Below are 14,462 nucleotides of genomic sequence, written 5' to 3'. Positions count from 1 at the left end.
CTCCGCCCACCACCGCCCATCTCGTCGTCCCTCATCCTCTCATCTCGTGGCGCACTCCAACTCAAGGATGACTCTTTGCAGTCAAAAGGAGGGGAAGCAGGAGCGCTGTGAGAGGACCCATTGTCACATAGTCTGACACCACTTGATGTTTTGTCACCCACGCAGTTCACAAGTCAGAATTTGATGTAAAACCTTGATTTTTTTTTTTTTTTTTTGGTCCTGATTAGTCAAGTGGGGCTCGATGCACTATTTCCACGGTGACTTCAAACCACTTTGGTGCACTTTAAAATATTACATGGAAACAAGTTCAGTTCTGGAATTAAAAGCAGACTGAGAAAAGGATTAAAAAAAAATCATTAAAAAAATAAAAACTTGCTTGTAAAAGTGCGCAAGACAATTTTGTGTGTGTGTTTTTTGCCTGTGTGAGAATGTATATGCGCTGTGCTGTGGCTCAGATGTGCGTGGGCAGGCTGAGTGGGAGCACAGGGAGGCTGAAGATGTTCACGCTCATTTCTCATAACGGGAGACTGGCTGGGTAAGCCGAGCAGAAATATTAGTGTTTAATTTGAACTGCCATATGCAATAAAAGACAGGATGGTTATTTATGAGCCTGGTGACACCATGGAAATACTCGGTAGCTTCGTGCCTATACGATTCAACAAACAGAAAAGAAGTAGAAGATACTACAAGGTATTTTTTTGAGAATATTTTTTTCACCCTTTTAATGAATTTAGCAAGCGAGTTAAATATTAAGATACAAGCACATCATAAAAACAATGCACAACAATTTAAGCCACAGAGGTCTACTGCTGATGCAAACAAGGTTCATACACTGACCATCCAAAAGAGAAGCCCTCTTATATATTTCAAGGACATTCATCTTCACGTTCACAGATCATCTAAAACTAGCACAAGTTTCACAAGTACATGCAGTGACTTGTCAATTTTGGCTCAAATACATCTGTACACACTGATGAAGACAGCTGAAGAAGTGCTAAAGTTCACGAAAAAGACAAAAAACAACACATCCTCAAATTGTTCATTTAAGCTATTTTTTTTTTCTTGAAGGAGGAAACAAACACGGTGGTAAATTGGTGCGCCTGTAAACCAACTTAGCCAGCTTGTGCCAGCCGTCCATACTTGCTTGCTACGTTGCTTAGCCTTTCCCACTTCTCTTTTTGTACATCCAGGCCAGGACGGGGCCATCGTTGCAATGTGTCATCGCTCTCTACTGTCCCCGATCCTCCTGCCTCTAAAAACAGACACGGGGGAGTGGAGTTTAAGTATGTCAGAACACCAACTTCAGTTGTTTGTTATCAGGGTCAAAAGGCTCCAGTGGTTTTGTCAGGGATAAAGACAATGACAGTGAGAAGTCAGAAAGTAGAAAAGAAAACATTCCGGCACAATTGTAGGAACAGATTTGGACTTCTCTTTAGTACTCGACGATACCGATACTAAGGAACCAATACCAATAGCTGATACTTCACATTTCTATTCAATCGATGAGATCATTTTCAAGACAGACTTTTTGTTTATTTCTGGCAAAAGGAAAACATTTTAGAGGCATATTGTCCACATACCAGTGGTCGAATTCCAAATTGTATTATTATAGTAGCACTGTGATGATTGTTATTGGATTACAAAATACCTGCACACATTTCCCATTAAAAATATCTGGAGAGGTGTTTTTTTTTTTTGCAGCTGGTGGGGACAGTGACTAACCAGATCCAGCAGATAGAGCTCCCCCTACAGGGCTGGAGTTTGTTCTGTGCAACTGATATCAGGTTGAGGTCCATGTTGGGATATTACAAAACATATAAAATGCCATAAAAAAGATGAAATGTGATCTAACAAACATGAAACTATGCTTCAATGAGGGATGCAATAGACATAAATGATGAATACGTTATGCATATATTACATTGTACATAATGCAATTTTATGTCGAAGTTACGCAACTGACTTGCATAATAGATTACCTTTGTGGCAAAAGTGAAACCATCCTTGCCTTGTACTTTTTAAAAATATGTTTGAACAACATCACATGAAATGCTACGTTAGGTAACTTTTATATCCGACTCCCTGTTTTCTGGTCTTCATTTTATGCATCCTGTACCTTCACATCAGATTTGCTGTTTTTGCGTAATGTTTGTGACACTCCTACGCAAGCGACGGGTGACAAAAAAAAAAAAACCCTGTTGCAAAAAGGGGGTCTCCCCCAGAGGGACGTTTTTGCCAGGCTCCAGATTCAGTCTGACGGGTTCATTAATTCTGCCTGGTCCACTGAAGTATGGCTGATACACCTGCAGCTATAAATACAGTATATCTCCTACATACAGTAAAAGGCAGCAAGCAAGTGGGTTAGATACAACCACTGATAGATCTTTTGTTCCCAAGCCTGCTGTTTCATATTTGATTAAGAGTGGGGACATTTTCCCTATCCAGCTAATTAAATCTTTAGAGTCCACTCAGGACCATGCTAAAGATATGAAATATGAAAGTAAGCCATGTTGCCAAGGTTAATTTGTCTGTCCCTCATAATGCATTCTTCTTCTTATTATGATTATTCATTGCGACTGTTATGCTCCTTCTGGTATATTTAACTTGGCCACCTGGGAGCAGTATGGCACAGACAGGCATCGAGCTATTAAAAGAGAGGGTCACACCTAAGCCTGCAAGCTGCCTTCATATTTTTTAAACAAAAGATGAAACATTTTTGTCCAAGTGATTTGTTATATTGTCTGTCTATGTGTGTTGTTTCACCTTTTGTGTTCAAATCTCCATTGCTTATAGGATAATGACACTTCAACCACGACAATTTGTTAGCTCATTTTGCATGTTGTGTTGTTTATATTTATTGTTTGGCTTGTAAATAAAAAAAACAAAACAAAACTCAACGTCTATTTTTTAGCTAGTACAACCACAGAAACAAGTGCAACCCTTTTTCATTTTTAACAGCGTCTTCTAAAGAGCGACTGTCTGCTCAATTACCATTTCAATTCGACTAAATGACAACGTTTACATCTCTCTGGTGATTGAACAATGTTTTGAGAAGCAGGTTAATTTATCAGCGCTTTGACGATTCAGTCGGCTGCTGCCGGAGCGCCTATGGGGTAATTAAATGAGTCACTCAGTTATGCGTATGCCTTAATCACACATAACATAACAGAGGGTGGGCTCTAATTGGTGTAATTAATTATGTATGACTTCTAAATTGTTTATTGGTCCATGTGAATAAGATGATGCTAACATTATAAGGAATTAAAAATTTGGATGGCTTAAAAAGAAGATGTCCGTTGAATTGTTTAGTATTTTTGGGTGTCAGGATAATTAGCATCATCAAGCAATATAGCATCTTTAGGAATATTATTTTGTGACATCACACCTCCTCTCCTTCTGCTTTGTCCTCCGGCTTCATCTTCTTACGGGTCATGTGGCCACGGAAGCCCGCCTGGATCTTGGCGGCTGCCCTGTTGGCCTCGGGGTCATCCAGCGGGATGTCCATGATGTCCTCCTCCTCCTGGGGTCTGCTGCGCTCCTCCTGCTGAGAGGACCATAGCATGATGGTACATTAAATGCCTGATTTTTATTATGATAGTGAAAAATGTGCACGGAGGGAGGTCAGTAACCCAGCTTTAATTTTTCTCTCGACTTCTTCTCATCATATGACTGAGTTGGCTTGTGTACAGAATTTTAAGTGGCTTTGTTGTATGATTCCAAAACAACATTATCCACATCATTATATCGATCGTGGCTTTCAGAGGGTATTGTAGCTGCGCGTCATCATTCTAAAAGTGTTTCTCATATTTTGCCTATCTCACAGCTAAATAATAGAACTAAAAAGCAGGGTGTCCCAAAAGTCACAATGTGCTTTCATTTCTTCGACTTCCTTTCATGTATCGTTCAGAGAGATGTGAGGCCATCAGAATTTGACAGCTGAGGCGTTGCAATTTTTTGTCAGCGTATCATTCCCTTTGCGCGTCACTCACCGACTGACATTGAAGTTGCGCAATTGGCGCCTTGTTTTCCCAGACTGCATTTCAATGCCAGTTTGAGAAGTGTTAGTTTCTCAGTATCAATAAAAGCTGGAGCCAGCGATTACTTCCGAGAGTTATCGAGCTTTTCCCCGTACTGTTGTTTGAAGACATCAAGTGTGAGATTACGACGCTCAACAACCGAAAGGTTTATCACTCTCCAAAGGAGCTGCCTAATCGAGCTTTTTGTTGATGTCGAGTTCTAGTGAAGCCTTCTGGATACTTTGATTGCCTGCTGTACGAGTTGGGTGTTTTCATTTGTTGTACAAGTAGCAGGCCTTCTTCTGCGTGGTTTGTAAAAAAAAAAACAAAAAAAAAACATTCTTGTGCTTGAAAGTTACAAATCATCCCAAATATTATTAGTAATAAAACACCTTTCAGTAAGACACATTTGGATGACCCTGAGAAAAATGACACCAGCATCCATCTCAGTCAGTCAGCATCCCAGAAGTGTCCCGAAGGAAAAGTGGTGGGCGGAAGAAAAATTCTGAAAAGTGTCAGCCGCATATCACGGCTGACAACTTATGTAAACATTCATTCTGATTCTGTGGCGCAAACACCCGTCTCTGGGGGAGAGGGGGGGGGGGCGTCGTATTGACATTTCAGACAAAACAGTGAGCCCACCATCGCGTCTCTGGTGTGACACCCTTCGATGTAGGAGGGTGACCACCCACCTGTGCAAGCCAGTGTTCATTAGCCTCAACTCACTCGGTTGCCAAGTCTGGGAGAAGGATTGTGTTGCTTAGCCACATCATGTGACACATTATTATTATTATTTTTAAATACCGTCTTGCAAATCAATCCATCTATGATGAAAACAGCACAGTCGGATTACCTCAGCAACAAACTAATATTTACAACAACAACAAAAAAAGTCAGAAAGTTGTCGTAAAAATATTACTCACGTTGCGGCAGTCCATATTAAAACTCTCAGAGATGGGCTCGGTCTTCAGGTGGTGCGAATGTGTCGCCCTCACTCTCTGCTTATATACAGATGCCTCGCTGGCTCTTACTAACAAATCATTGCATGCTCAGTAACATTCGCTCACACACAGAGGAAGGGAGGGAGAGAGAGACACACACATATAGAGAGAGAGGGAGTGTGTGTGTGTGGAGGGGGGGGGCTGTAAAAGAGAGACCTCCTACAAACATGTCAGCATGTGTTCCATCTTTTCAGCCTCATTAACGTTACTGACTTACTGCGTTCACATTTCTCACACGACAATATAAAGTTATACACAGATGTCGTGCGTAGATAGAAAAAAAAGAACCCAACCCTGAATTTCAAATATCAAATAATCATTTGAAACTTCCAATTCCAGCTAGTAACAGTGCAAAAAAATAAAAGCAGTGGAGTTGCGCCGGGCGGTGTTATAAATGTATTAAAGGCAGCGTGAGCTGACAGCCTTCTCCATTCCTCTGATCCCAGCTGGCGAGGCCGCCCACACGCCGCTGCCAGCCTCGGAGACAAGATGCAGGGGCAGAGAAACAGCCATTAATCCCACTTCCATCTCTCGTGTTCATTCTCTCCCACCGCCGCTTTGTTAAATGAGTCCCACGTTAACTGAGAAACACGCTTGAGTTCTCTCTGATGACTTGAATTCACTTTGCCGCCATCGATCGTCGGGCGGCTAATATGAAGAGTTAACGAGTTAAAGGCATGATCAATTTTAGGAGTATGGCCAGAAAAAGTCAAACAAGGGCTATCAAAGTCTTTTTTTTACTATTACACACCGTGCGTGGCAACAATCACCATCTCCTATTAATTCCACGACTAGAACGCAGGATGAGTAGTGAGGCGTTACCATGGCAACGTCCTCAGCCACTCTTCCTACTCCACCGATTGAAGACGGACGCTCGCCTGGTCCGGGCGAATCAGACGAGGTGGGCCAAGTGCGACGGCGGCGAAATAATGCTATAACGCCGACTCTAGATGATGATGGACGTCTCAATCAAGTTGCAATCTGTGGGCGCAGCGGCGGCACTCAACACAACTCGGAGCCATTAGGGACTAAGAGAATTACGGTTCATATGTGACCACGAAAAGGGGCTCAAATCGGGAGGCGCTGATTCATTTGCTCAATAAATAATGATGATGAACATACAATTAAAATGAGCATTATTTATTATAAAACTAAACCTTTAAGTAGGTATTTTGTACATTTCAATATCATCTTAAAAATCAAATGTGGATCTTGAAGAAAGTTCTTCTGAATGATTTGACAGAAGGTTATGGAGCTAATGTTATGTCTGGTTGATAACCAAAAAGCTTGTTAAAACTTGCAACGCAGCTAATGAATTGGAAATAGGATGACTCAGTCACACAGCATATGAGAAACAGAGAAAAACTGCAAGCCATGTGGGTTACTAACCTCTTGAGCGAAAACACTCAGCGTACAAAAAAAAAAAAAAAAAGCATGCGGGTCTCACTGTGCCATGACTTTCTCGACAGGAGGAACGCGGCTGGTCGCAGGAAGAAGAAGGCGGCATTGACACCTGACCACGATCCGGGTTGACTTTCATGATCACATGACCCTTAAGAAGATGAAGCTGGAGAAAAAAAGCAGAAAGATGTGCAGTTACTAATTATCTAACAAATATCGGACTTCATCAATACGTTTTACTATCTACAGTACAATGACGCTATTTAAAAGACATTCATAATAAATGACCTCGCCTGTCGAGGCTCCGAGTTGTTTAGTGTGATTAATCCAATGCACAACAAAGTGACTCTTTTAATTAACACACAAGCTCTCCAGCAACAGCTGACTGAATCCTCGCTCCCAAAGCGCTGATAAACAAGACACATATTGTTAAATGAATACAACACCCCCGATAACAAGTAATTACACTGGTTCCAAAGCGCCTACAGTGGTTTATATTGGGTCTGTCACTATTTTTAGAAACCATTATTCTATTCATTATGCCATCGATTGATTTTGTTTTTTTGGTGATGTCCATTGTTTTCATCTAGAGCATGCACGAAATATTACCTCAATTCCTTCTAATCGCCGGGTTCGGGTGCATCCGCTGGCCCGGCATCCTCGAGATGTTCATCGGCCGCTTGACCTGGAGTGTTTGGATTTCGTGTTTAATGGCTTTTAAGACCTAATGTTAAAAAACTCTATAGAATGACTTTTAATGCTTTTTAAGGACCCACAGAAACTTTGTAATGTATTGATGATTGTGTCCAAAACGTTAAGAGTACCTTCAATTTCTTCATTGTTGGTATCATTTTGTTCTTCCTTTTCAGGCTCCTCACTGACTTGCTCTTCCTGTGTCAACGTTTCTGAAACCTCCTCTAGACCTTCGCGCTGATCTTCAGCACTGATGTCCAAATTTCCTTCTGTATCAGCTGATTGGCCATCTTCTTCATTAGGAGCCTCGGTTACAGCTCCTTCCTCCTCATTTGGCTTTTCGGCCTGATCTTGAACTTCTTGTTCGTCAATGAGGGTTTCACTTTGAGACTGTGCTTCTTCACCTTCTTCTGTCTCGGCTTTGGCGCTCTCTTCATCAGCAGCCTGTGAATTATCTTGATTATCAGCAACCGTGACGTTCTCCGCAGTTGCGTCTGGTTCTCCAAGCTCGGCTGCTTCCGCCTCAGTGGTCCCTTCAGCGTCCTCGGCGTTGCCTTCAGCATCCTCTTTGCTGGCGCCCCCTTCTGCGCCTTCCTCGACATCCGCTTCAGCCAACTCCTGAGCCTTCTCTTGAGCCTCCTCCTGAGCCTCTTCCTGAGTCACTTCTATAGCATTCTCCTGAGCCTCTTCCTGAGCCACTTCTATAGACTCCTCCTGAGCCACTTCCTCAGCATCCTCCTTGGCTTCAGTGTCCTCCTCAGCAACCCCTTCAGCCAACTGAGCTCCCTCAGCTACCCCCTGAGCTTCCTCCTGAGCATTTTCTTGAGCCTCCTGAGCTTCTTCCTGAACCACTTCTATCGCCTCCTCCTCAGTCACTTCCTTCGACTCTCCAGCTTCTGTGCTCTCGTCTCCCCCTGAGACTCCACTTTGTGTCTTGGACTGAGGTACGTCCTGATCTTGCTCGTTTTGAGCATCAGTTTGGTCAGTTGTTACGGAGTCTTGAGGTTGTATGGACTCTGAGGACTGAGCGGACACTTCTTCAGTGTTTAGCTCAGGTCTTTTTTCTCTGAAAACAAATGGAGATCGACACTTGTGTTTGTCTGAATATTAAAATGTTACTAAAAATAGTGCCTGTGCACTGAGAAAAAAAGCTCTTTCAATAATGTGAAGAAATTCCACATAATTCATTATTAAGCACTACCTAAATTAAATGTCTTATCATAAGGTATTTGGGTTGACTCAACTTAATTTATCCTGGTTAATTTAACTAAATTACAAAATTGGTTCCAATTTAATTAACTTGGATTTAATAAACGTAATTCATTCAAGTACAGTTTATTATAACTAATTGAAATTAACATTTACATCTATTTAGGCAGTCAAATTTTTTTTGAGTGCATAATTAAATACTGTATGATGGAAACACTTTTAGCCTGGAAGAAAAGAAAACTTAGTTCACACTCATGGCTGAGTTTGAATTCAATTAACCTAATGTGTATTCTCAAATTGTAGGAGGAAGCTGGAGTACCTGGAGGGAAACCCACGCAAGCAGTGTTGTTCCTGACAAAATTCATTTTACACAGATATCAAAGGCAGCGTGGTGCTCTAGTGGTTAGCAATTCTTTCTTGCAGTTCTGAGATTTGGCAGTGTTCAAATCACAGCCTCGGTCCCTCTGTGTGGAGTTTGAATTTTGAATGGGTACATTTGATGAATTATTATGAATATCTTAACAATACGCATGGATGAGTGAGTCATGGTGTGATAACGTGATTGCAACACTTCATTTCAAAGCCCATTTTTTTTTCTAATCAACTCAGTTGTTTAGTCATAAAATAATCCGACAGTTAATTAAATGTATCTCTTTTTATAAATTGGCACTGGTCTACATGGCGTCCCTATGCATTCATGTCAATTAGATTAAATTAGATCATTCAGTGATTGCAGATCGATCAAAAGTAGCACAAGGCAGAAAATGCACAATTGCATGAAAAAAACAACCTAATAATTAAAAGACAAAAAATAAACTTACTCAGAAACTCCTGTTTGAGGACCATCCTGCAGAAGAACAATATAATAAAAGGTCAGAGCTATTGTAAAAAAAAAATTGCAGCAGCACAGGCACACACACAAGAGAAGCCTAATAAGCAAGATGGAAGGTGACATCAATCACAGTCGACGTTGATTGAGCACCAACTGGCCTGAAATGAACGGTCGTTGTCAAATCGCTCTTCCAAGCTGGCAGCCCACTGAATTGGATCCACGCCACTGTCTGCAAGGCAAAAACAGGTAAGCAATTGCAAATCACTTCATTGTGCTGCTATGGTGACACGCCACAGTCAATGAACAAATGCAAAGATGATTACTTTCTCGTTGGCCGAGAAGACGCTTGAAGTAGAGGGCAGCATATTTGGGAATATCTGCAGGTTGGTCTCGAAGGATTTCTCGGACCAGTCCTTCCAGAATGGCACCGAATCCTCGTGGAATTCTCAATTGGGTGTTGCAGAAAGGCACCGACATGTTGACAACTCGTTGAGGCAAGAATTCCGGAAGAACTTTTTTTTTTTTTTTTTAAGGGAAGTTAACTCGCGAAAACTTTGTCCATGAGGCTTTGCTGTTAACCGGCTACCACTCTAAAGTCATACTTGTCCTTGGAATGCCTGTCAATCTGTCTCCTTTTCTGTTAAAAATATAATACGTTTAAAATATACTTATGTGTATTAAGGTTGACGACTTAGACATAGCGCTGTGACCTACCTTGAGTGGCTGAACGTTTATGGTAACGGTGTGTGGAGACGCTGTTGTTGTTACCTGTTGCTAAGCAACGTTTGTAACGACGGACAAGACTCAAATCTCACTTTTAGCTTGTATTTTTTTTAAATCTTTTTATATTTGCACTGATCGCTTGGCACTTTTTCATTTCGTTGTACATGTAACAGTGATAATAAAGATCTATTCTATTCTATTCTATTCTATTCTATTCTATTCTATTCTATATATACGCACGGACGCACGCACGGACGGACGCACGCACGCACGCACGCACGCACGCACGCACGCACGGACGCACGCACGGACGCACGGACGCACGCACGCACGCACGCACGCACGCACGCACGCACACACACGCACTGAAAATGTATTTTGGCCTATCTCAGGAAACTTTATTTTTTCACTTTGCAAAGACTTAAGAAACATGCATACAGTCATACATTGCATTTATACTAACATGTTAGAATTATTTACATTATAGTGACTCAAAAGATATCTCTTTATCCATTGATCCATCAGCCCATGTTTTTTCTGTCTCTCTCGCTCCCTGCAGATGATGGCTGCTCATGTCTTCTCAAGTCAGGCGTATGTGATGACTGCGTACTCGGAGTTGGTGCTCAGTTTGCGTCTGACCTCTCTGGGCTGCGGGAGGTGAAGTCTTTCAGCCGAGCGCGAGGCCTCTATGTGACCCATCGATTCACAGCCTCGCCACTGAAGCAGCAGAGCAAGAGAGTGAGTATTTGAGTAAATAGAACATTAAAAAAAAAAAAAGAAAAACCTCCACATAAAAATTCACACTAATAGTAGTAGTACTAATAGTAGCCTACTTCTCATCCCAACATAAAATATAATTCATCTTTATCATAGGACCAATGGATTTTTTTTTTCAAGCCATTTTTCTGTGTCCATGGTACTTTGAATTCAATGTGTTCAACAAAAGTAAAAGAAAAATATAAAGTGTTAGACAGAGAGTCCCTTCGCTTACCCGTTGTAAGTCTTCTGTTGCCAAGTAGGCCTGAGTGAGTTCTGGTGTGCTGACACCTCTGATTGAAATCATGATTTCAGCATATGGAACCTCACTTTGACTCTCATTGTCTGCATATTTAAAGAATATTTTATTTAGACATAAGTTCAGCCTCTGTCAAAAGTATCTTGCAGGGGAGATTTCACCTTGAGAGCTAACCCTTAAGGTCCGTTGTTCATTTTGGGATGCTGATGAATCTGGACGGAATAACGAAATGGTAAATACCAGATTTTTATTTGGTGAATGAATTTTTTTTCATATTACCATTTGTGGGTGAGAAAATCACTCGGGAATGTGTCGGCGAACTGAAATTGGAGTAAACAAAAATGAGAAATCACAAAGTCCTAATTATGGATATAGTATAACAAAAATGAACCCTGACCTGGATATAGTATCATCATCGTCATCATCATACTCTGAAATGTGTGTCAAACAATTAAATAGTATTCAAATTTCAGATAAATTTGACTGATTTTACTTTTCCCATCATACTTACCATTCCTCCGGCATTGTTTGTGATTCAAAAATAAAAAAACGACCAAAGCCATCACCGCCATAGCCATAGCGACGGAAAAGGTTGCCAAAACTTGAATTTCTGTAAATCTCCATGCTTCCAGAGAGAAGGAAAAAAAAAACCATGTTTCATTGCTAATGAATATATTTGCTATTGTGTATTTATATAACAAGTGGTTTCTCACCTCCGCTTGAATCCATTGGCTTAACAGTAGCAGGCACTATGAATGAAAATCACAGTTTGTGGTGGCAAAAAAAAAAAAGTGTAATGGAAATAAATGCATTTCATGAATCAGACAATATGTAAATTACAGAGTGCCAGATTTTTTTCTACTTACTATTACTTGAAGCAACTGTCCAGCTTCGGGCACTTGTCCTAGCTTCAATGTTATTATAGCGTTGATTACTTTTTACATAAAGAGATACAACTTGCTGTGTTTTGGTTTTAAGATCCGGGTCATCTGTTGCCTGTGTGTAACAAGTGTAGTTAAATTTGAGGTCCTGTGTGGAAATGTTGGCCAGATGAAGAGTTACTCCGCAAGAGTTGCGGTTTAGGTCCCCGAGGCACTTAAAAATCTCGGGCGCGTTGCTCCAACAACCCCGAAGAAATTCATTAAAGCAGTTGTAATGGCATTTTAGTGTGAGGGATTGCCCCAAAGTAACAAGCTTGACCTCAAAGGGCACCTTAGTGTCCTTGCAGCACACTGTATCTGTAAAAATAGAAAAATCTTTGTTAGATGATGATATAATTAAAGAAAAATAAAATCAATATTACCTTTGGTTAGCCATAGATAAAGCAGTGTTAAATGAAATGCGATCAGCATTGTTGTTCAAATGAAATCTTGTCAAGTGCTGCCTTTTAAAATGAACTCAGCTCGTTTATAGAATTTTGGAAATACACTGCCGAGCCCCCATCTAACCACAGGAAGTGGCATACGTAAGACTGTAAGAAAATAACTTTCCATTTTGTTGCAGCTGTCGCATTGGTACGGAAAGTTCAGTTGAGGGATGACAAGCTTGTCGTCAAAGATGATATGCCAACTGTAAACCCACTCATTGATATTTAAAGGCACTAGAAAATTGTTGAGAAAAAAAAAAGCGTTAGATAAATGATGCAATAGATGAAGATGTGGTACATATATGTTAGAAATGCGACTGATGCTTATTTCAAACAGGATGTGATTGATGTTAATCTTGAAATCCTAAATACGCATGCTTGAAACGAGCGCATCGGTTTTCCGTTTTTTTTTTCCATTTTTTCATTTTTGTATTTTTGTGTGTTCTGTTCGCTTCATTGTCACCACCAAACGAATAGCACAGGCCGCATGAATAATTACAAACTTAGATACCAAGTTCTCTTTAGCACATAGTCATGCATTATGAAGAAGGAGAATCCAGTTACACTCCATCACCGAACACCATTATCAACTTCGGCGCTCTCCCGGCAATCGTGCTCTCGTTTCACTTTCAGCGACTGAGAGCTTCTCACTTTCATACATTAAACAGTCACGGAGGTTCAGACCAAACAGATCTGAATTAACAAAGTCTATTGCGCTTTATTGGATGCTTATTGAAAATGCATCTGTTGTGGTTTTTAGATTTATTGATTTTTGTGATGTGCGTCCAACTCGGATTGACATCTGGTAAGACCGATATATTACTTCATCACTTTTTGTAAGTAAAATCTCATATGTAATATTTGTGTCTAATCATTTGAAGCCAGCGCAGATCAATTCTCGAATGAATTTCTCGAGTGTCCAGAAGGAACATACTTCTCCCACCAATATTGCTTGGAGTGCCCCTCGGGTCATTTGTAAGCCACCAATAAAATCAAAGAAAGAAAAATATGCAGGTAAAATATTAATTTAATGACGTATGGCTGTTCCACAGTTGTCCTGGAAATGAATCCGCGGCTCAGAGATGTGCCTTGGGAACATTCAATCCGTATACGGGGAAAAGCAGACTCACTGACTGCAAGGTAAACCAAACATCTACAACACATGTGTCAAACCCAAGGCTCGGGGGGCCAGATACGGCCGGCCACATCAGTTTATGTGGCCCACGGACAAATTGTGCATCAAATTCATTCATTCCTAAAATTGCAAATTGTGTTCACTTTTAATCTTTTTTTTTCATTTTTAAAAAAAATATTTGAACAGTTTTTACTCGTCTAATTTGAAAACGTGTTATTTGTGAGTTTGTTTCATACCTTATACTATACATTGATTTGGGTTGACAGTCATAATGGCCCTTCGAAGGAAACTATGACTACAATGCAGCCTGCGACAAAAATGACTTTGACACCACTGGTCTACAAAGTCCAATAAAACAATTTGTAAAGAGTCAAGTTCTTCTTCAACACGATTCACAATGGCCTTAAGGTCTTGCCAAGATTATATTTGTTATTACGAGAGCCATTAATCATAACAATTGAAAAAAAAAACCCCACACAAGACACGTTCCTAATTTTGAACAGAAAAAGTTTTCATGTGGTTATAGAAGGGGGGTGGGGGCTCCTCACACGGAGTCTGTTGACCTCATTCTTTAGCATACACATACTCAGGCATAAAGATGCACTGTAGAATACCAACGGTGGTTATGTCTTCTATTATGAATGAGCAATTCTATTATGCCATGACTCCCCGTGGTGTGTCACAGCCTTGTTTTCCAGGTCTGATGGCGTCCGAGGACCGAGTAAACTGCAGGCTCTGCCCAGCAGGTTTCTCCTGCTTTCCAGCCAATGGAAGCATCTCCTTATGTCTTCCCGGGGAACATTCTCCTGAAGGGATTCTTCAGTGTCTAACATGTCCTGTAGACTCAGTTTGCACTTTTGGATTTGCACACAAAGTAAGAGATGATTATTATGTTTTGCTACGTGGATTTTTTTTTGTGCTAACTACTTTCGCGGCTAACAGTGTGGACCTGGAAAAGAGCCAAACTTTGATCACACAGAGTGTAATGACTGCCGCCCTGGATTCTACTCCAGTGTGTGTACAATCCACTGCCTTCAGTGTCCTGCAGGTTTGATTTTTTTTTTCAATGCA

General features: G+C 40.8%; 3 protein-coding genes across 6 annotated transcripts in view; 1 reads left to right on the top strand and 2 right to left on the bottom strand.

Annotated features, from left to right (window-relative positions):
- Nucleotides 1–700: 700 nt before the first annotated feature.
- Nucleotides 701–10,020, bottom strand: nrgnb (neurogranin (protein kinase C substrate, RC3) b). 3 transcript variants are annotated; one of them, XM_085916648.1, is made up of 8 exons: nt 9,867–10,020; nt 9,476–9,789; nt 9,311–9,381; nt 9,142–9,167; nt 7,243–8,177; nt 7,028–7,103; nt 6,465–6,584; nt 3,516–3,544 (listed from the first exon to the last, which is right to left on the bottom strand). In XM_085916648.1, exons 2-6 carry the CDS (start codon nt 9,627–9,629, stop codon nt 7,039–7,041), a joined length of 1,251 nt encoding a protein of 416 aa, XP_085772774.1. In that variant the 5' UTR covers nt 9,630–9,789; nt 9,867–10,020; the 3' UTR covers nt 3,516–3,544; nt 6,465–6,584; nt 7,028–7,038. The 3 variants fall into 3 exon arrangements, with proteins under 3 accessions (XP_085772775.1, XP_085772774.1, XP_085772773.1); XM_085916647.1 differs by having other exon boundaries at nt 9,476–9,901; XM_085916649.1 differs by lacking the exons at nt 9,142–9,167; nt 9,311–9,381; nt 9,476–9,789; nt 9,867–10,020 and adding an exon at nt 701–1,252 and having other exon boundaries at nt 3,386–3,544; nt 7,243–7,316.
- A 391-nt stretch (nt 10,021–10,411) lies between these two features.
- LOC147054324 (uncharacterized) lies at nt 10,412–12,242 on the bottom strand. 2 transcript variants are annotated; one of them, XM_085916652.1, is made up of 9 exons: nt 12,194–12,242; nt 11,757–12,128; nt 11,604–11,639; nt 11,402–11,515; nt 11,282–11,321; nt 11,170–11,210; nt 11,052–11,102; nt 10,867–10,976; nt 10,412–10,592 (listed from the first exon to the last, which is right to left on the bottom strand). In XM_085916652.1, exons 1-9 carry the CDS (start codon nt 12,240–12,242, stop codon nt 10,461–10,463), a joined length of 945 nt encoding a protein of 314 aa, XP_085772778.1. In that variant the 3' UTR covers nt 10,412–10,460. The 2 variants fall into 2 exon arrangements, with proteins under 2 accessions (XP_085772778.1, XP_085772776.1); XM_085916650.1 differs by having other exon boundaries at nt 11,288–11,321.
- A 2,097-nt stretch (nt 12,243–14,339) lies between these two features.
- LOC147054323 (uncharacterized) overlaps nt 14,340–14,462 on the top strand; it is a 38,265-nt gene continuing 38,142 nt past the window's right edge. The window contains 1 exon segment of the mRNA XM_085916396.1: nt 14,340–14,439. The gene's annotated coding sequence lies outside the window, so the exon portion shown is untranslated.

Source organism: Syngnathus leptorhynchus, chromosome 7 (genome assembly GCF_054491065.1).
Source record: "Syngnathus leptorhynchus isolate UIUO chromosome 7, UIUO_Slep, whole genome shotgun sequence".
Lineage (NCBI taxonomy): Eukaryota > Metazoa > Chordata > Actinopteri > Syngnathiformes > Syngnathidae > Syngnathus > Syngnathus leptorhynchus.
Note: the sequence above shows the minus strand (reverse complement) of the source record. Positions and strands in the feature narration are given on the sequence as shown.